General features: G+C 39.3%; 1 protein-coding gene across 5 annotated transcripts in view; it reads right to left on the bottom strand.

The window, feature by feature from the left end:
* The window catches only part of kif13bb (kinesin family member 13Bb), a 217,059-nt gene that overhangs the window by 185,214 nt on the left and 9,709 nt on the right, over nucleotides 1-22,136 (bottom strand). For all 5 annotated transcript variants that reach the window (XM_064341045.1, XM_064341047.1, XM_064341044.1 and 2 more), the window contains exons 4-5: nucleotides 8,277-8,289; nucleotides 6,373-6,433 (exon numbers count right to left, since the gene is read on the bottom strand). In XM_064341045.1, coding sequence (XP_064197115.1) covers nucleotides 6,373-6,433; nucleotides 8,277-8,289 — 74 coding nt within the window. The remainder of the gene's footprint in view (nucleotides 1-6,372; nucleotides 6,434-8,276; nucleotides 8,290-22,136) is intronic.

Below are 22,136 nucleotides of genomic sequence, written 5' to 3'. Positions count from 1 at the left end.
AGCGGAGAAAACTGCCACGCCCCAACTAAAAAGTCTAAATGGCGGGCAAACAATATGGCGGACATAGGTGGGGCCAATGGCAAAGTTGTAGAGCACGTTGAGATGCATAGGTCGATGAAGTTTTGTGTTGATCTGACTGATGGTGTGGCAGTTATGGCCTTTTACGCAAAACCCTTTGAAATAGCGCCACCATCTGGCCAAGGTACGTGCTTTTTAGTGCCTGAGTAGTGGGGGCCCATAGGAACCCACCTGCCAAATTTGGCCGCTCCAGGACTTATGGTTGCTGAGCCTCAGACACTTTTACCGGAGAAAAATAATAAGAATAATAATAATTAAAGCCGCAAGCGGCGTTGGAAGGGGTCCAAGCATTGGCAGCATCGCGCCCTCTACGGAGCGATTTTAAAATGGCTTTGTCCTCATGATCATATGCCTTCACCCAACATATCTACTGAATATCATGATGATCGTATGAAATATTGATGACTTATGGCCAATTTTGAGATAAGAGACGCTGTCGGATGACTTAGTTACGTCGCCATGGATATGTCCTAGCCGCTTCCCGTCAAGGCCTTTACTATGTCGTAACACTTAGATGGCATGTCGTAACACTTAGATGGTCCGGTGTCCATTCACAGCTGCAGTGTTTCTGCGCCGCAACTAAAAAAGGCGTCACACTAGTGTTGTCACGATACCGAAATTTTGACTTTGATACTGATACCAGGTTTAGTATTACGATACTCAATACTGAAATGATACTTGAAACTTAAACGGTGCTAATTCGATACTCGGTACCTAACGATACTGAAATTACCTTAATAGATCAGAAACCTAATGTCCACAAGGGTTGACCTAATTTTCTAATTCATGGTTTATTAACAACCTGGTTCATTAACAACCTGTAAGTTGAAGTCTCTTCAACATATTAATATGCATAGGCCTATAGTGTTACAACACTGAACAATATAAAAATATGTTAAATATATTTCAAAAATTAAACAGTTGTAAAGTAAATACTCTTTAAAACAGGTCTTTCACCTTTAAATAGATTTAAAAACAGCATATTTTAATAACAAAAAAGCATCTATCTATAATAAAATATTTCCAAATTGGAACACCTATTGCTACTGAAGTGAACTGAATCAAAGCTTGCGCTGTTTCAGGAAAGTGAATGCACAAGCGCAGGTCACCTCACTTGGCAACCTTAGTTGCTACTGCCATCCAGCGAAGATTCTGACAAACTACACTTTTCATCCTCTAAATCAGTAATGCGGGAGACACATTTCCCTGGCTTTTACATTTGACGCAGAACTAACGAACGTTGGAAAATTCAAAAAAAAAAAAAAAAACGGTTTTGTAAGTACCGAGAAAGTGCTGAAGTTTTGGTATACCGTGCAACACTACGCCAGACACATATTCCAATCCATTGCTCAGTTTAGCAGAGAATGCACATTTCAGAGCGCCTCAGAGACAGATAGAATGATGACACATAAATACACATTTCAAATAATAAATACGACATTGAGAAAAAACGAAACAAAAGACGAGTTATCAAGTCGGGACCTACGCGCAGAGCAGCCGACCGTTTTATTTATTTATTGGCAGATGAGAAGCAACATGAATCACAAACGGATTGTCCAAGACAATATATGACCACTCAGTCGCAAAAGGGACATCTCTACGCATAAAACCAATGGTAAGATTGTATATTTATTCAATGTTTAGTCCCAGATATTGACTGTAGAATGACATGGTATAATGTAAAAAACAAAATTGTCTCGTTTATTTCGTTATTCAGTGAGCAACGTTTTCACTGCTGTACTGACATATTTCAGGGCTAACGCCGGGTTTATCTTGTTGCTACGGAATATTACATTAGCCTACATTACAGGCATTTGGCAGACGCTCTTATCCAGAGCGACGTACAACAAAGTGTATAACCATAACCAGGAATAAGTGTGCCGAAAACCCTAGAGAGAAATACCGCTCCAAGTGCAGGGAACAACCGCACAGTTCAACTTGGACCCAGTAGGTAAAACTGATTAACGCTAACACAAACAAGAACAGCAACAACGCAGTCTATGAAAACATTCAAGCAATAGTTAAGACGAGTTAAGACTAAGTCACCTACGGAAGAACTACCTAGTTACAACCCTAAACTTACAGTCAATGTAGAGATTAAATTGAGATTACGATTTCTCTCAGCACAATGACGGATTTAAAGACTAAACGAACTCACCCGATATTGTCTTCAAATGGACCGTATTATTTATTTAGACACTGGCAGACTACAGCATAAATTGCGTCTTTTGTTTACATTCAATATTAGTAATTGCAGCGAGAAACTGCAGTTGTTGGTCGTTATGTTATGGTAGCAACGGAACGAAGCGGACTATATATGTATTGGGCTACCGTCATTGTTTCATTATACCAGCGTGTTTTCGCGCGTTTGCACAGAAACTCAGAACCTATCAATAAAATGGTTTAGCTATTTCTCAGCATAATGACTGATTTAAAAATTAAACGAACTCACCCGACACCGTCTTCCAATGCTTCCCGACGGTCAGACGGTCCCCTCACTGACATAAACTAGACCCTACGGCAATAGTTAAGACGAGTTAAGTCACCTACGAAACAACTACCTAGTTACAACCCTAAACTTACAGTCGATTTAGAGATTAAATTGAGGATACGATTTACAGCATAAATTGCGTCTTTTGTTTATATTCAATAGTAGTAAATGCAGCGAGAAACTGCAGCTGTATGTCGTTATGTTATGGTAGCAACGGAACGAAGCGGACTATATATGTATTACCGTCATTGTTTTATTATACCACAACCCTAAGCTTACAGTCGATTTAGAGATTAAATTGAGGATACGATTTACAGCATAAATTGCGTCTTTTGTTTATATTCAATATTAGTAAATGCAGCGAGAAACTGCAGCTGTATGTCGTTATGTTATGGTAGCAACGGAACGAAGCGGACTATATATGTATTACCGTCATTGTTTTATTATACCACAACCCTAAGCTTACAGTCGATTTAGAGATTAAATTGAGGATACGATTTACAGCATAAATTGCGTATTTTGTTTATATTCAATATTAGTAAATGCAGCGAGAAACTGCAGATGTATGTCGTTATGTTAGCAACGGAACGAAGCGGACTATATATGTATTACCGTCATTGCTTTATTATACCAGCGTGTTTTCGCGCGTTTGCACAGAAACTCAAAAACTACCAATAAAATGGTTTACCTTTTTCTCACCATAATGACAGATTTAAAGACTAAACGAATTCACCCGATACTGTCTTCAAATGGATCCATGCCAAAGAAAAGTAATTATTCATCCTCTCAGAAAGCTTTTACTGAAAAACTTTGGGTAGCCTATCCTAGCATGCACGCTAGGTGGCACTGTCAGACTGTCTTTTCACTGATAAAAACTAGACCTACGGTGCCGGATTACTTGCGTCGCCATGGTTGTCGCTTGCCGTAAAGAAGTTTACTAGATGTCGTAAACGTTTAGATTTGGAGCTCCAGCTTTTTCCGCACCCCACCTAATGAAAAAGGCCAAATGGTGTGCAAACCATATGGCGGACATAGGTGCTCCCAATAGTTGTAGAGCACAGTCAGATGCATCAGTCGATGAAGTTTTGTGTTGATCAGACTTACGATGTGGGAGTTATGACCTTTTAAAGTATGATCCTTTGTTATAGCGCCACCATCAGGCCGACATAGGTGATTTTTAGTGCCTGAGTAGTGGGGGGCCATAGGAACCCACCTACCAAATTTGGTTGGTCTACAACTTATGGCTGCTGAGCCTCAGACATTTTAGCGGAGAAAACTGCCACGCCCCAACTAAAAAGTCTAAATGGCGGGCAAACAATATGGCGGACATAGGTGGGGCCAATGGCAAAGTTGTAGAGCACGTTGAGATGCATAGGTCGATGAAGTTTTGTGTTGATCTGACTTATGGTGTGGCAGTTATGGCCTTTTACGCAAAACCCTTTGTAATAGCGCCACCATCTGGCCAACGTACGTGCTTTATAATGTGCCTGAGTAGTGGGGGCCCATAGGAACCCACCGGCCAAATCTGGCCGCTCCAGGACTTATGGTTGCTGAGCCTCAGACACTTTTAGCGGAGAAAAATAATAATAATAATAATAATAAGAATAATCCTAATAAATACAATAGGGTTCCACCAGCTTCGCTGCTTGGACCCCTAATAATAATAATCCTAACAGATACAATAGGGTTCCACCAGCTTCGCTGCTTGGACCCCTAATAATCCTAACAGATACAATAGGGTTCCACCAGCTTCGCTGCTTGGACCCCTAATAATCCTAACAGATACAATAGGGTTCCACCAGCTTCGCTGCTTGGACCCCTAATTATATAACATATCAAATATCTTATGGTAACTTGATAAACTTTTAAAGGCTGTATATCTAACTGTACGCTGTTTCACCCTATGCCATGTTCTTGTTGCAATGTAAGCTAGAGGAGGTAGATTCCAGCTGTGGTATTTTATCAAGTGATTTAGGGGTTTAGAGGACCTCTAGTCCTGCATGGTCAGCCTTGATCCCTGATCCTAACTTATGACTGGCTAGTAATGGAATCTTTGCATATGGTGATTAAATGAATCTCATAGGCTGGGACGACAGTTCTTTGTCTCTGAAAACTATATGAACTCATATATTGGACTTTATTACATTACATTACATTACAGGCATTTAGCAGACGCTCTTATCCAGAGTGACTTACACAACTTTTTACATAGCATTTTTACATTGTATCCATTTATACAGCTGGATACATACTGAAGCGATGCAGGTTAAGTACCTTGCTCAAGGGTACAACGGCAGTGTCCTTACCCGGGAATCGAACCTGCGACCTTTCGGTTACAAGCCCAATTCCTTACCCACTGTGCCACACTGCCGCTATATGCCACTTTATATTTTCGAAGACTGTACTTGTACCTCTTCCCGACCAGTCGTATTATTAAAAGGAGCTCCTGACTCTGTCGTTTGTTATCTTCAACTTCAACACCATCATTTTTGTTAAAAAAATTCCTACACCAGCATTTTCTTATGTTAGGTTTCTTCTTAGCCATCTTATTTCTTTTATCCAAGTGTTTAATAATGGGAACGGGAAGTACACTGGCTAACTCTCAGCCGGTGAGCTTTTCTTTTTTTAGATTACACGAAATTGAAGATTAACATTGGCAATCTAGCGGTTAGCAAATGTTACTAATCTAATCTTCATGTGAGATGCAACCAAGGCAGTACAGTGGGTAGTTAAGGTTTGTCTGACAGCGTTACACAAACAAACCAGCTGTCCACGATTTACAAATACAGGACTCGCCTCCAAACACACTTCAGCTCCTAAAAAGGGCTCTTTGCAGCTCCTCTATTGCTAACTGATGTCAGTCCAACGATACACAATACAATTAACTAGCATACTAACGCTGTGAACGCACACTGCTTGTTGGTACCAACCAAACCTTATATCTGACTAACAATAACAGAAGCTTGGCTATCAAGACAACATGAACACATAACAACATAGAAATGGACAATTTGCTGGTTATCTAGTTTGCAAAGTTGCTAGCTAGCCAGCTGAGTATCCCATGTTCACAAGAGCAAGCCAGTGTTATGCTAGGTTCACTGTCACTTGTGAAACTCAGTACACAGTTCCATTTGATTTTGGGTAAAAAAAAAAAAAAGTCTCTTGGTATGTTTTCTGTCATGGATAGCTAGCTAGCCACCTACAGTACTTCATTTGCTTCAAAACTGCAGTAATATGCAAAATCATAGCAAAGCTGTCTTCATAAAAATTCAGCGATGAAATGCAGGCATTGTATGCCATTGTATAACATACTAGCCATACAAGGTATGACACCAATTGCAATTATGACTGAAAGCAGCTACATGGAATTTTTAAAAATATTAAACAATTATGTCTAATCAAAATAAAATGGTTATTTCAGGATGTAGTCTAGTTTAAGCTATTGCCACTAAAGTGAGACTTTCTGCATGCCATATTCAGTATGACATCACTGTGAACTTCAACCATATATATACACATATCTAGCATCCATTTTTATTACTCTACTGAAACACCCAGTTGTAGCTGTCGGCTTTTTTTGAGGATATAAACTACACACATCCTCTGAAATGCATGCAGCCAGACACCGCTTCTTGGGGTGTTGCTCTGTAGATCACCGGCTGAACAGCATCATTATCGCACAGGAGGATCTGCAGCAGGCAACTAACTGATTAGAGGAAAGGCAGGGGATTCCCTGCAGATTGAGGCCCTCGCTGCCCAAGGAAACGTTAACTAGTTATTGATGAACATGAAAAACAACCAACCAGCAAACTTGTCTGTTTCAGACTCGTCCATTGACCAGAAGCAGTGATCATAGGCGAAAACCTGTAGGAGAGCAGGAGGGGAGACTGTTTTGATTCCAGTTCAAACTGCTACGCTGTAATTAGAGTAGCTACCTAACAGTTTAGCCGCGTTTCCACCACAGGAACTTTCCCCAGGAACCAGGAACCTTTTGAGGAACTCAGTGCAACTCAGGGTCTAAATAAAGTTCCGGGGACTTTATTTTACCCCCAAAAAAGTCCCTGCTCGGGGGGGTAGTACTTTCCGAAAGTACCGGAACTTTTGGGGTGGGGCACAAGCGCTGAATATTTCTGACTGGTCGACTACTCGCAGTATTTTATTTCAACCGCCATTTTTAAAAAACTGCGGCCGCAAACCGATTTATTTTCATAATAACTTAAATTAAAACTTGTACTGCGGCGCAGTAGCCTACTTTTGGTTATAGCCTGCCAACGTCTTGGAACAGATGAGAAATTAAGATTGAGGATTATAACGTGTGCTCTTCTGTTCTTTTCTTGCTTTAGTATTCGTTTTATAAAATGTTAAGCATTCGTGCTGGGACAGCATATTACGTACCAAGACATTCAAACGGTTTAATTCGGTTGCTGAATATTTTCTTCCGTATTTTATTTGTTAGTCCGTTATAATTGACTCAAAACGTTTGACACAGTTATGTGAGGTATGCGGTAGTTCTGCGTAATTTACATTGGGGATACAGTAAAAGCAAACCAGAAATCACCTTCTGCACTTTTTGTCAAGGTAAAATAACAGGTTAACTCTAGTAATCGTCCCTTTTGTTTTTTCAGACTGCCATAATTTCACTCTACGATTCTTCAATTCCACAAAAAGACCAGGAAGACTAGACATGGACTCTATTTATATGGTGCATGGCTCGCATCTGGAGGGCACACTTTGCTGCTCCGCTAGCAGTAACTTTCAAGGAAAGCAAACGGTGGCTGCAATATTAATTTAAATTTTCACGTCCGAGTTGTCATTCTATTTATTCTTGTCATTTTGCGACTAGCCTATATTGGAAATGACGATAAGAGTGGAATTAATCAATTCAACAGCAAATTGTTTATGACGTGTGCATGTTTTCTGCTGTTTTTACCAGTTATTTGTAGAATGTGAATGCATTCTGTCGTCTCGGATGTCAATACATGAAAGTGAATGTTTGCATAAAAACATAATGAATGTGTTTGAGAGGATATATAAAACAGTTATATACAATCTGTATATTGCCCTGTTATATTCTGTTTGTTGCATAACAACGGTCCAAGTTGAACTACCAACGAGAGTTTTGCTTGACAACAGTAAAATATGCCCAAACAGCCGCAGAAGAATATATCAATGTCAGGTGATTAAGTCGATAAAAATCAATAAATATTAAAGTAACCATATATAGTCATTGTTGGTAACCCATTGTATATAAGTGGAATAAACCCCTCCGGCTGTCCCGGTTATTAGAAAATAATGTAGGCTACTTCGGTGGTAGTATGGGGTTACAGAAGAAATCATAGGACAGATGGAACGACGACGACGACGCTTTTACATACATAAGTGGACTAATTTGCCTAATCTTCGCGGGTCTTTAGACCGCGGTGGAAACACAGACAACAATGGGCTGAAGGAACCTCCTATTCCTTTTGAAAAGTAGTTCCTGGGACTAAAAGTCCCGGGTACTTTGGGTGGAAACGCGGCTTTATTTATTTTTTTCAGTGTACCGCGACTAAACATTAGAAATTCCATGCATTGAAAGCGAAAAAAGCAAACAAAGCATAAAATAACATTTTGTGTACATAGAATAAACATTCTGAAATATTACTGTATTATAATATTAAGAGAAATGCTTCCATTAAAAGAGACATGCCTGTGGATCAGACCTTACCTTCGGCTGACTCCTGATGATTTGTGATGGAGTGACATTAGGGGAGGAATGAAAAACAAATTAAGTATTAATTTAGTGCATGTTCAGACGGCATTGTCAGCAGTCTCACACACACACAAACACAGAAAACAGTGTGCACCCAACTTCAGCACCCAACGTCAGATGTTTTCATGAGGAATATACTAGCCCAACATATACACTATTAATTATAACTACATGGGCCCACATTTGCATGCTTCAATAACATCTCCCACTTAATCTCAGAATGGCAGAACAAAACAGGTTCTAAATACAATTTGTGAACTCCCATGCTGTCCATTTCTAAAGCACCTATGGTAAAAACATTTTAAACAAATAAAATAAAATCATAATAGGCTACAAGTTCTGGGTTTTAAGTGGGGTTTAACCCCTTTGCGCAATGCCCCTAATGGTCAGCATGCCTAGATTGCTCAACTCAGACATTCTCTGCTCCTGCAACCAAATTATGAGTAGAAAACACAAACTCAGTGTTCAAGCTTTATTAGTATACGATTCAGGACAACTATGCCGAATACGGAGTTTCGCAGCACCACCATTGTCGCGCTGGTCGTGCATTTACCAAGCACCCCCTCCCTGCAGTCTCATCTGTAACTACACCCCCACACGCATGACACACTGGACAATAGTGTCTATCTGGGCATACATGAAAACATTCTTTTACCACTAAAAATTTGTATTCCATAATAGCAACAAGATAAAGTCAACAATAACCGAAGGTATGCCAGTACAGCTGTGAAAAATGCTGCTCACTGAACACTGAAATAAACAAGAGGAATTTTTAAAGAATTATACCATGTCATTCTACTATCAATATCTGCGACTAAATATGGAATAAATATACAACCTTACCATTGGTTTTACGCGTAGAGATGTCCCTTTCGAGACGGAGTGGTCATATATTGTCTTGGACAATAAGTTTGTGAAATATACGCTCATTTGTGACGCCTGGGTACCTTCCAAAATAGCTGTGCGTAATACCACACGTTGTTTACGGTGCTGTTGTCCTTTGTAGTACAATCTGACTTGATTGACAATGAATCGATCCAATAGGTGACAGAATAAACTTTCTAATGATGTATGTCTAATTTTGCTTTTGGAATAGTGTTGTATAGCCCAGCTTAACCAATAGTTTTGTCTCATTATAGCTGCATTACGCATTCAGTCTGTGGTAACAGAAAAAGACACTGCACCTGGCAAAATTTTATCGATGACTTTTGTAATTTCTTGGAAAATATTATTAATCTTGAGAAATTCAGAGCATGCAGGGATTAAAGCAAAAAAAAAAACTTCTGACTGAAGTTTGAAGTGATTTTTTTCAAGCCAAGCAGGGCCAGTCGGAGGGGGGGGGGGAGGGAGGGGGGGGGGTGGTCTGTTGGATGGAACCTTTGATTGGGTGGGCAAGACGCATGTTTTCACATAGCCACTGCCGGCTGTGAGGCCAAGTCATATTACCCCTCTACAATTTGAAAGACAGGTTACAGAGGAGGCCCCCACATTAGGGCATGTACACACACACTGCGCGGCATTTTTTTTTTTTTTTTAGGGAAGGTGGGTGATGCGCCGCCTTTTTAGAGCTAGTTTTTTCCACCGTGCGGTCGCTTCACATAGGTTTACATGTTAAAAAAAAAAAATTAAAAAAAAAAACACGGAGGCAGCTCAGAAAAGGGCGGATAGTGTGTACACGCCCTTAGCCCTCGACGCCTGCTAAACAAGTGAGATTTCAGCACCACCCCACACATAACCATTGCTGCTGTTCTCTAATGCAGCCATTAAGTTGTAACAAGGCTTTAACCTACAGTCCTGGGCAAAAAAAATGGGTCCCAAGAAAAAAAAAGCCCAAATGGTAAAATATTAAGCTTTTAATGATTTTAACAACAAATCATTGGTCAGAAAATTAGCAAGAAACTCACTTACACAGTAGACAAATTAACATAACGTCAAATAAGAGAGTCATGTTTTGTACTTGGTTGCATATCATTTGCATGCCATGACTTCCTGATGTCTGTGACCTATCAACATCGTCAGTCTGGATATCTTATTTTCAGGTTGTCCTACAAGCAATACAACTTTTTGCATTTGAATGGATCTCTATGGGAATTTGGGGGTGGGACTAGATTCAGCTGTAAATTATACTGATACAGTACGGAGCACATTTGTTGGTCCAAGGGATCAAATGAGCCTCAAACCACCGTGCTGCTGCCAGATATGCAGTAGATACTACAAGCATTGTTTCTCCTCAATATTTTTTCCATTGGTTTCAACAGGAAAATTAATCAGGAGAAACAATGCTTGTAGTATCTACTGCATATCTGGTAGCAGCATGGTGGTTTGAGGCTCACTGTACACTTTATTTAAATGCTAGAGACCAATAGAGTTTTAAGGGGAGGCACCACCCCTGAATAGAAAAAAAAATTCCTTTACTCTTATCAAAATGAAATTTTACCAGATGAATAAACACACAAATACAAGGTTTTTTTGTATTATGACATTTCATTTTTTTATTTTTAAAATATGCTAATGAGCCATTTGCTCATTAAATATGCACTGATTTGCATATAAGGTATTCAATATTTAAGCTCAACAGATAAAATCTGAACTGATTTTTTTTTTAATGTGATCAATAACTCAATAGTTATGGCTTGTCAGAGGCTTTTGGCAAAATATTGTTTTTTTAATGAATTATTCCAAAAACAATATGTACATTTTTTTTTTTTTTTACCTATTTTTACTGATAAAATGCCACATAAAATGAAAATGACAAAACATATCAAAAAAATTCTCTGACACGCCCTAGCTATAATATTTAAGAAGCAGTATGTAAATTTATGTAGCTGTACCTATTGTTAAAGTTGAGATAAATTGAATACCCTATGGGCAAAATACAGTTTTGAGGAAATGGCTGTTAAAGATCAGCTAATGTAAATGAAATCGAAGAGTTCTGCTTGTCTTTCGTCCATCCTCACAGTGACAGCAAAGAAAATAGCCACATATGGTCATACTGGCTATACGCTCCAGGAAACAAGCTTTTTAACGATATATGATTCAACCAGGTCAGTTTTAAAACCGCGGAGGCATTTAATCATAAAAGATGCTATCATAAGCTTATTTTATGTTTCGTGTTCTTGAGGATGGTGTTATATTATCATCTAAATTAACTATTTATAACGATTATTTACCTTTAGTTAGTTCATTTTATGAAACTATAGAAGTTATAGAAGCAAAATATCAAAAAATATCAAAATTGACATGGTGGTGCCTCCACTACAGTTTTTCTATTGCCAGTTTTCTTTGACGTAATTTCAATGCTGTTTTCAATCTATGAAAGCCTACGTGAATATTTGTGTTTGGGTCATTAACTGTCTGTTCACCTTTCAAATAGCCTACGTTATACACCTCACGGTTGCATGCAGCCGCCGGGCTCACGGTGTCCCGGACACCAATAGCCTATTTAACACTAGAACCGTGGCTAAATTAATCGGCGGATTACCACGAGTGTGCGTCAAAGAGACACTTTTATTTTTAAATGAAAAAAGTACATATATATATGTGTGTGTGTGTTTAATTTTGAAAATCGGTACCGGCTTAATTTAAGGCAGGTCTTTAGAAACATAGGGATACTTGAACTTTGTGTTTTCGTTAGTATAATAATGTGTTTTCAGTTTATTTTGCATGACAGTGCCACGAATAGGACGTCCTCACAGGCCAAGTTCTAGGGGTGAGGGGAAATTAGTATGTGCATGCAGGTGAACACGGCGTTCGGGCTCATCTAATTGCAAACTGTCACGATTCTTAGCTGCTGGAATAAACTTTCCTTGTGGATTATTCTCGGTCGGAAGATGTGGGTGGTTGCAGAAGGATTGCTTTCTTCTCCTTCGTCGGAGTGGTGAGATTGCCTTTTTGAACGGCGGCTTCTCGCTCCTTCTTTGTCACAAACTTTGACTTTGATTGCAATCTTGATTAACTTTATTCGTATTTGAACTATTTCTATTGCTTACTGGACATTAAGACTCTCGTAATTTGGGGGGTTTGGGGTATTTTGTCACACGTTAATAAATGTATATTTTGGTGTTAATTTAACATTGGCTTGTGTGTAGACTAAAGTTGAATGTGCGTCCGCCGAGACGTGATTAATTGACTAGTCTGCTTCAGTACACCGTGAGGCTGTATCGTCTCAGTTTGTTTCGTTATTATACATATTATCGTTATATTGTCAAGAAAGGAAGTGTATGATTTTCCGTTTGTGGCTTTAATTAGTAACCTCAGTAGGTAGGGCTAACCCGGTACTACCAAGTTGTACCTAATAAAGTGGCCGGTGAGTGTATATAATTACCGACATCCAAGTAGATTGTATGCCTATACAAATCAGCTACCTATCACCTGGTAGCGCGATTCCGAAGTCCCGTAACACCCCCCCTCCCCTCGCTTTTTTCCCCCCTTCGGATCTACACTGCTCTCATGCATGGCCTCTCTGGAATCCAATTGACGGAAATCTGTCGTAGCGACCGAGAACTTTAATCCCTGAGCATGGCTAGGGCATATGTTTGCTGATAGACATAGCTGATATTGGGATGGCAAGTATGCCATCCCGCCAAGTTACGCCTTGGCGGGGGCATGCCCCATACCTATACAGCACCGAGAGTATGGCACTTTTCAGGGTTCCCCACAGAAATAACCACAACAGCCACAGACACTCAGCCCTTAAAAACATTAAATTCTGTACATTCTGACCCCATTTCAACAGACAGAATTCATAAACAACAGCCCCAAACTAAGGGGATTTTGCATTTTCTCCTTCTTCTTCTTCTCATTCTTATTTTTCCTGCCGCCTATCCCATTAACAACATGTCTCCCCATTGGACATTTTACTGACACCAGCCAAATCTTCACCTACACGACCCAATCAAAAACTTGCATACACACGCAAAATACCCATACCTTTTTACTCTGAAACATTTCCAGTTTAAACAGCTAGTCTGCCTGTGGCCTAGTGGGCAAAGTTATAGTCTTGGGGACATGGGGTCCTAGGTTCAAGCCCAGCTAGGAACACGTTTCTTTAACCTGCTTTTACCTTCACTAATAATTGTCTACTACTTCTCAATTATTGCTTTTGCACCATATCTACCCGCCGTTCACCGAACGTGACGTACCGTCTGCACGTTCAGTTATTAACCGGCTACAATATTGCAAAGCCATATGGATTCAACGGGAGCTCTTCTGTGCTTACTGGCCTGTGTTCTTCTTTAAAACCACAGACAGGTTTGCTAATGCTATTTCACGCATTGCATAGCTATGTCATGGTGCTGCACTAAAAAAGTCACAGACTGGTAAACCTCCGGTTGAAGGATTGAATCCCGCCTCGCCCTCAGGCAGATCATTTCCTCTTTTACACTAATGTTTTCTTACGCTTATATTTGCTTTACCAAAACTCATTCACGGCCACCCATATGCATTTCATGATGGCAAATGTATTCCTTTTATTAAAAAGTTACACCAGTTCACCACTCTGCCATTTCTACTAACTATATTTCTTCACTTGGCTACCGTACAAAGCCTTCTTATCAGCAAACGCCACGTTTCTACATTCATGTCACCTCGCCCTGTTCTCTATCCAGCCACATACAAACAATTACTACATATGTACGTTCTGCAACTCCCCATTAAAACATTACATTTAAAATCATGACTCACTCAATTATAACTACTAGTACTGAACATGAGAAAAGCACATCAGTGTAATTGATTTCACACATTACTTAACCCTCCACTTTAACGACTAATGCTTTATACAGACTGTTATATATACCGTTCGATAAGGAAACTAAGCTCGCTCATGGTCACTTCATTTACTTCGCACTATAGTCTGTGATCATGTCAACCTTCACCTACATGCCCATTCTGCTAAAAACATATTGTTTCAACTACGCAATTTCATAATTTCTCCTAATTTCTCTCACACTGTTGTTATTTATTCATATGCAAAGCCTGCTGGGACATATGCGTCTGCTCCTATTCTCCACTATCAAGTTTTCCGGTTCTAGCTTAGCAAAACAGCGAAGAGGATTCCTACCTGCAGATAAGCCTATCAAAATGCCTTATAAACCTTACAAACACTAAAAGTGCATCTCCACGAAATAACAGACAACGGAGCAGGACAGAAGGGTACACAAGTTGCGACCTAGGGAGCTCTAATGCTACGGGCTTGCTGATTCTTTTGTTAATCAAGGCTCGTTGGATGGCCGTCAAATCCGTGAGTACATACACTGCCCATATTTCACCTGCGTTTCTGATGCGTTTTACACTTACGCCACCGCACCCTTTGTCACAACATGTTTTACTTGAAAGAACTGAGGAAATATAGGGTAGCATTGCTTTGGAATACATCTTATTTAATTTCGGTGAGGCAGGATAGCCTATGTTGTTTGTAGTACCGTAACGTGGCGTCATTTTGATATCAATACTTTTAATGGCAGGCCTGGATTTTGGCAGTCTGAATGAATGAGTTATAGATGGTGTATGTCTTGTATGTGTGAGTAACATGGCATTTTTGTATGTTGAAAACGTGTTTTTTTATGAGATACTGTTTTCTGCACTAAGTAAGAACTGGCAGCATTCATTCTGTCTCTGTCTCTATCTACTGAACACAGATGAGATTTCATTGTCCAAATGTAAGTGTTACTGCTGAAAATATTTCGGTTATATGGGTTATTTTTTAAATTAAGTGTCTTTAAATAGGTTAGTGGTATTTTATAATGAGGATATTTCACACTGTAACATAAGCGTTTTTTGGTTTGCTAATTGTGTGTGTGTTTAATGCACCAAATGTGACCTCAACTGGAACACTGCCAAAACCTGGTGGACGGTTGAATATTGTTAATGTTGTCCCATCCCCATACAAGAAAACATCCCATACTGTATAGTACAGAAAAACATACAACAGTTAATGGTTACACATTTAGGTACTGTACCACAGTGTGATAATGTTTTTGCATTATTTTTTAAAATCTGATATCAATGTTTCACATTAAACCTTCATAAGTGGCACATGTATATGCTTTATAATGGACAAAAAACATTTTATTCATTTTTGGAGAGATTTTAGATGTTTCAGGACCCTTAGACATTTTAGGCCACTGTACTGAGGGAAAGATTCTAATTTGCACTTGAAAATGATTCAACAGTGAGTTTCTTGAGTCAAAACAGTTGATTTGTAGTGAAATACATGATTAAGTTTTGATATATAGCAATGCATAATTTTGACATTTTGGATAAATTTGGAAACACTGGGTACACTGCTTACTTTTTGCTTCATAGATCTTTAGAAGCTCTGCATATCCACCCTTTGATTTTACACACTTGTAGCCAAGAAGTTTTTGGTCCAGGATATGTATAGTTTAACCTGCTGTATATATGCAATCTCTGACTATTTCATTGCAAACTAAAAAAAAGAGCAAATTCATTTTACATTTTTTGCCTATATAATTGCATTTGTGGCACTTAGCTAATTTCTTCCTAAATTATGAATATAAATCGTAAATGGTGCCAATGTCTTGCTTCATTTAAGCCATTTTTTAAGTCTCTGTGATGCTCACATCTGAAGGTATAAAGCTTTAAATAGGGTACCCCCTACATGGGCAAAGATTGGCCAGATTTGGCATGTGCGCAAGGGGGTTAAGAGGTTAACTACTAAGATTAATTTATCAGTTGACCTGTACTAAGATTAATTTAGGAACATTTGCATCTTTTGAATAGCTTGCCACTGTGCTTAAGGCTGACCCAGATGTGATTATTATTAACGTTATATAGACCGCCTAAGCAATCCTCAGTGTCCATCCATTCGTCATTTACACTTGCTTATCCTGGGCAGGGTCGCAGGGAGTGCTGGAGCCTATTCCAGCGTGCATTGGGCGAGAGGTAGGAATACACCCTGGACAGGTCACCAATCTATCGCAGGGCACACACACCATTTACTCACCATTCACTCACACTCATACCTACGGGCAATTTAGAGTCTCCAATCAGCCTACCTCAATGAACTGTATAACAACTAGAAGGGAAACTGCCTTCTCAAAATGATGCTTTTTCCACAGCCCATAGTTAATTCTCTGATTGGCCAACACGACATGTCACATGAAAGTGGTCAGCTTGTCTTTTACACAACGTAATGGTTGCCGAGTAATTTGCAGCTAGCGACAGCAGCTAATTTATAATAAATTAGTTAGCTTTGTTAGCTAGCTAAATCAGTTATTTCACGCATAGCACCGTAGCATAGGGAAGTATATCGGTTAACAGTCGGTTCCCACCAACTACACTGACGGCCAGTCAATCACAGATGTGCCCATTTTTTGTCCCACAAAGCTGCTGCTAGTAAGCTGTCACTGCAGGTCTTTGCCAGTCACTTTAATGAGCCAACCAACCACCACCGTCTGTGTATAAGGCTACCTGCAAACTTTAACACTAGTCTATAGCTAACCTTTCACAGGTCACTTGAAACAAGTATAAATTAATACCATCAATTTTCAGACTAGACATCCTTGTAGACTTTTCTTAATCCATCAGCCGTCTTTGGTAGTTCTGACAGACTACCTACAAGTCTTACCTCTGTCAGGCTATCTGTGGATCAGCCTAGCATGGCTATCTAACAGGCCTGATGAGAAATCATTATGGAATTGCCCACAATGGAAAAAGAAGCCTATTTTGCAGCCCCAGAATGTCATAGTTCGGCTATATTGACAGTATAAACTATCATCTTGTAGTTTATTGCAGGCAGGGTTAGCCTAAGTTGAAATCAGTACCCAACCTTAAATGCAGTTTTGACTGACATGCACGTTTTGCTGGTAGCCAAACCCAGACAAACCCGAAATTTCTCAAAGTGACCTAAACTTATTTGACAAGGGTCGCTTCTTTAAATGGTTATACATGCTGATTTTAACCATGCAGACCATTTAGATTTTGGCAGAAAGACAGGCGCCAGATAGCCAGCAACTCCGGGCAGATTCTAATGATAAAACGTAGCTGTCAATACAGCCAAAATGCTATCACGATGCCGGATAAATGAGCCATGAGTATGCTAAAATAGCTGAACAGGCATAGCTCAATAAGCTACTTTGGTAGGCTACATTTGGTATATGGTCTATACGTATTTCACATGGGAAATTTGGTTTCGGTCATGTAAATGGGTATAAGGCTGATTTTAACAGCGCACACCCATTTAAATCATGGCAGAGAGACCTTGTGGAGGTCCACATTTTTTTTCTGAGGTCCTGGCTGAGTTGCTTGGATTTCATCATGGTATCAAGGGCAAAAAGGCAGTGGCTCTAAAGGTAGCCCCTTAAATACAGCCACAGGTGGCAATTAACTCCCAATTAACTGCTAATTTTGACAATTAGCCAATCAGAAGATTCTAAAAAGTCATTACATCTATTTCTGGAATTATCCAGTCTGTTTAAAGAGACAGTCATCTTGGTGTATGACCCACTGGAATTCTGATATAGTGAATTAAATCTGAAATAAATCTGTGTCTAATCAATGAACAAAGTAGATGCCATAATTGACTTGCCTATAAGAAATGTATGGTAACATAAAATGTGCAGAGTTGTGAAAAACTGAGTTTGAATACCTTTAGCCTACGTGTAAACTTTTGGCCTCAACTGTACTATGCTAATGTGAAATGGCCCTGAAGCAGGATACACTGAGCAAAAGTTTATCCTTGGAAAATTAATCAACTATTGATTCTAGTGTAAGTTGAAGTTGGATAAAGACCTGTCCTGTTAAATGAAATGATAAAATGACTATGCATTCTTAAATATTGTATGAAAATCATTAAGAACTAGAAAGGTTACAATTCTTGAAGGAATTGTGTGGGCTTGCTTCAAATTCCAACTGCCACTGTCCTCAAGCCTCAATGCATTTCAATGAGGACACGTAGCTCAGAAGAACCACAAAACCGTTCAGACCCACAGCGCACTGTAGCGTTACATATACAGCCGGGGATCAGCAAGTAGCGATTATGTTCCAGGGATTAGTCATATCCTAGAAGTGTCATGAGTAAAACTTGGCTAACTATATAGCTAGCTAGCAGTGGCATGTCCTCACCTCTGTAACCTCTGTTATTTGTTGTCCTCCGTGTGTCCATACATCTGTATCTGTGGTTGTAGCATCGATGTGTCCATACATCTGTATCGGTGGTTGTAGCTGTGTGTCATTAGCACCTACTCATGAGTGCAGGACAGCATCCGTACCAAGCGGACAAAACCAGACTTCGTTTTTGAAGCTCATTTCCTGGTCTTGTTGTTCCTGGTTGCTCACTAGCGCCACTACGGTTGGCTCCAGTATAGGTGTTTTCATATCCGGTTTCTACGGTACAAATGCGGTCAAAATACAAAGTCAATTATTTTTTATCATGAGAACAAAGAGTCACAATATGTGTATTTTTTTCGTCCATGGGTCGATTTCATGATTTATTGTGTCATTTGGGCACTGTTATAATATTTGTTGTGGACCAATGAGGTACAGTGTGCGTCACTTCCTGATTACTGCGGAGGAATAAGCTACAGTAGGGGCTATGTCTATGGTCACTGGGGTGGGAGGTGGTGCCTCTTGGACATTGCGGCTCCGACTCATCATCCACGGTCCACCTCTGCAAAGTCAGAAAATGCAGGCATCCCATTTCGTAGTGATTTCATTATGGCGTGTGCTATTTACAGCTGCACTAGACGACCATAAAATAATCCTCCTCTGAAGTTTTTCGGTAGCAGAGTCATTTTTACTATTTCCTTTATCCTATCCTTATCCTTAACCAAATAATTAGTTGGCAGAACGCGTAATCAGCTTGCTATATTTGGTAGTCCAGTAGCCTATGCTAAAACAGTTCGCAACTTTGGCTACCAAGCCATTTGACTAGCTAGCTAACCCTAACCGGCAAATATTCAATCTGTCAAACGTGTTTGACGGCTTGTCAGTCGTGTACATTCCGTAAATGTCTACCTGGGAAATGCTTCACGCATGTGACAAAGCTCCTATAATCCCGATTTTGGGATAAACACTGCAAAATTTTCAGTTTCACGAAGCGAATTAAAAGTCTTAAGGTTTATTTGCTGAATAACATACAACACACGATGAAATCACACACACAGAATTTAACGAAATTAACCATCTTTGTAAGACTGGTATTTAGATAGGAACATGTTTTTAGCATTTAAGAGACCGACAAGAGCATTTAAGACAGTGGTTCTCAGAATCGGTCCTGGGGGCTCCTTGCGTATATTGGCTTTTCTCCATTGGTTTTGATGATTTACAAGAAAAAAATATATAATAGCCTAATAATAATTAGAAATTCAATGTACATTATTTTTGTCTTCATGCTCCAGGTGGAAAACTTGCTGTACAAAGTGCGTTGTCATATTTACCCGCCTGCAGATCAGTTATTAAAATACTTGGTAGATTTGTTAATCACCGCTGACAGTGTTAATTTTTATTCGGTAGAAAGTGACTTGCGAACGATCGGTCAGCTAGCGTCACCCAGCAAGTGAACACCACAAACGGCGATGGAGTAGCTAGTAGTAGTTACTGGCTCATTAACTGACTGTGGCGAAAACCTACAACGATAACTTCCTCGGTTAACAGCAGGTCAACCAGACAGTTATAGAAAAATTAGCCTAGTCAAATCACCAGTAGCCTACATATCTCTAATTGATTGACCATCAGTGTAGTCGATGTTCTTCCCCTGTGGTTCATATTGCTAATGCGTGAGCTAACCACAGATTGCCTACCTAGCTCACTGGCAAGCTGATATGCTAGCTAAGCATATTCGTTTTGCTGAGAAACATAAATTGAAGATAACTGAACATAATTGTATTATTAATGTCATACATATAACGTGATTACATGACACAGTACAGTCACGGATGGAAATTAAACTCCGTAAACATTTGATAATATATTTTAAAGCATAACGGCAGACAGTCAGCTAGCCTCAAGTTCGTTCTGCAATCGTTCGTTCAGGTTGATGGGCTTTTCCGCACCGGACTGTCAATCACATTGTAAAAATCACAGAACCGCTTAACTCTATGGTTTTGGCTCCAAATCGACAACATGGCCGCGCCCGCCATTGAGCTTCAAAATGTGTTTTAGAGACCCACGGAGAGTCAATGGGTGACATCACAGTAGCTTTGTCCATATTTTTTACAGTCTCTGATCTGTACACGCTAGCTAGGTTAACTACTGTAAGTAGGCGAAATGCTAACATGTTAGGGTTAGCTAAAGTAACGTTCGGCGATAAAGCTGTGCTTAAAAATCTTGTGCCGACCACCTGTGCATGCGCCCGATTAAAGCGTTTCACTAAACATCCATGACTGACCCTCTATGGAGTGGCCACAGAAAAAGTTGAATGTTTCAAAAAGTTTTGAATATTTCAAAAATCTGAATACAAGCAACAATGTCTGGAACTAGCCGGTCATTTTGGTGTAAAAAGTTTGAATGTAGTGCAAAAACTGTAGGACTAGTTAGAGCTAGAAAAATTGGGCAGAAAGTGCAGACAAGAAAAAAATATGAAAGAGAGCAAGAGTGGGCTTGCCGGAAGCAAGCCGGCTAATAATATCTATGGTTCTATGCAAGTTAAAGTGTCAATTAATAACTTGCATACAAAGTCATACAAATGATTAAAATCTTACAACAGAACCACATTAACCCCTTAGCACACATGCCAAATCTGGCCAATCCTTGCCCATTTAGGGGGTGCGTTATAACACCGGATCAAAAACTCCTTGACTACAAGTTCATAAAATCTAAGGGTGGATATGTAGAACTACTAAAGATCTATGAAGCAAAAACTAAGCAGTGTACCCAGCGTCTCCAAATCTATCCCTAATGTCTAAATTATGCATTGCTGTAAATCACAACATAATCACTTATTTCACTACAAATCAACTGTTTTGAATCAAGAAACTCACTGTTGCATCATTTTCCAGTGGGAATTACAAGCTTTCGGTTAGTACAGTGGTCTAAAATATCTAGGGGTCCAGAAACATATCCAAAATCTCTCCAAAAATGAATAAAATGCTTTTTTGTCCATTATAAAGCATATAAATGAGCCCCTTATGAAGGTATCAGATGAAACATTGATATCAGATTTTAAAGTAATTCAAATAATGCAGTACCTAAATGTGTAATAATGAACTCTTGTATGTATTTCTGTACTCTCGTATATTTTCTGGTATTGGGATGGGACAACATGAAAACAATTTTCAACCGTCCACCACATTTTGGCAATGTTCCAACTCGCATGTCATCACTGTTGCAGGCATCACAAAACTACTAAACTACCAACAAACGCTTACATTACAGTGTGAAATATCCTCATTATAAAATACCACAAACCTATTTAAAGACAATACATTTCTAAAATAATGTATATAATTGAAATATTTTAAGCAGTAAAACTTACATAGCAATGAAGTTGCTATGTAAGGCAGAGATCAGTAAATCAGTCCAGTTGTTCTCTCCTGTTCTTACTCCAGAAAATGATGTCAGCTTGGTCTATCAGAAAAATATGGCTTAGCTATGCTCAGAAGTCCTCAATGATAATAATATTTTACAAGAAATTACAAAAACATTGATAAAGTTTTGTCGGGTGCAGTGTATTTTACTGCTACCACAGAGTGAATGCGTAAGTGAATGTAATTATGGGAAAACTTGTGGTTATGCTGAGCTATAAAACGCTAGTCCAAAAGCAAACTTAGACATGTTATACATTGTTAGAAAGCTTATTTTGTCACCGGTTAGATCGATTAATTGTCGATCAAGCCAGGCTCTACTAAAAAGGCA

The sequence above is a fragment of the Anguilla rostrata genome, chromosome 6 (genome assembly GCF_018555375.3).
Source record: "Anguilla rostrata isolate EN2019 chromosome 6, ASM1855537v3, whole genome shotgun sequence".
NCBI lineage: Eukaryota > Metazoa > Chordata > Actinopteri > Anguilliformes > Anguillidae > Anguilla > Anguilla rostrata.
The sequence above is the reverse complement of the archived record's forward strand: the minus strand, read 5'-3'. Positions and strand labels throughout refer to the sequence as shown.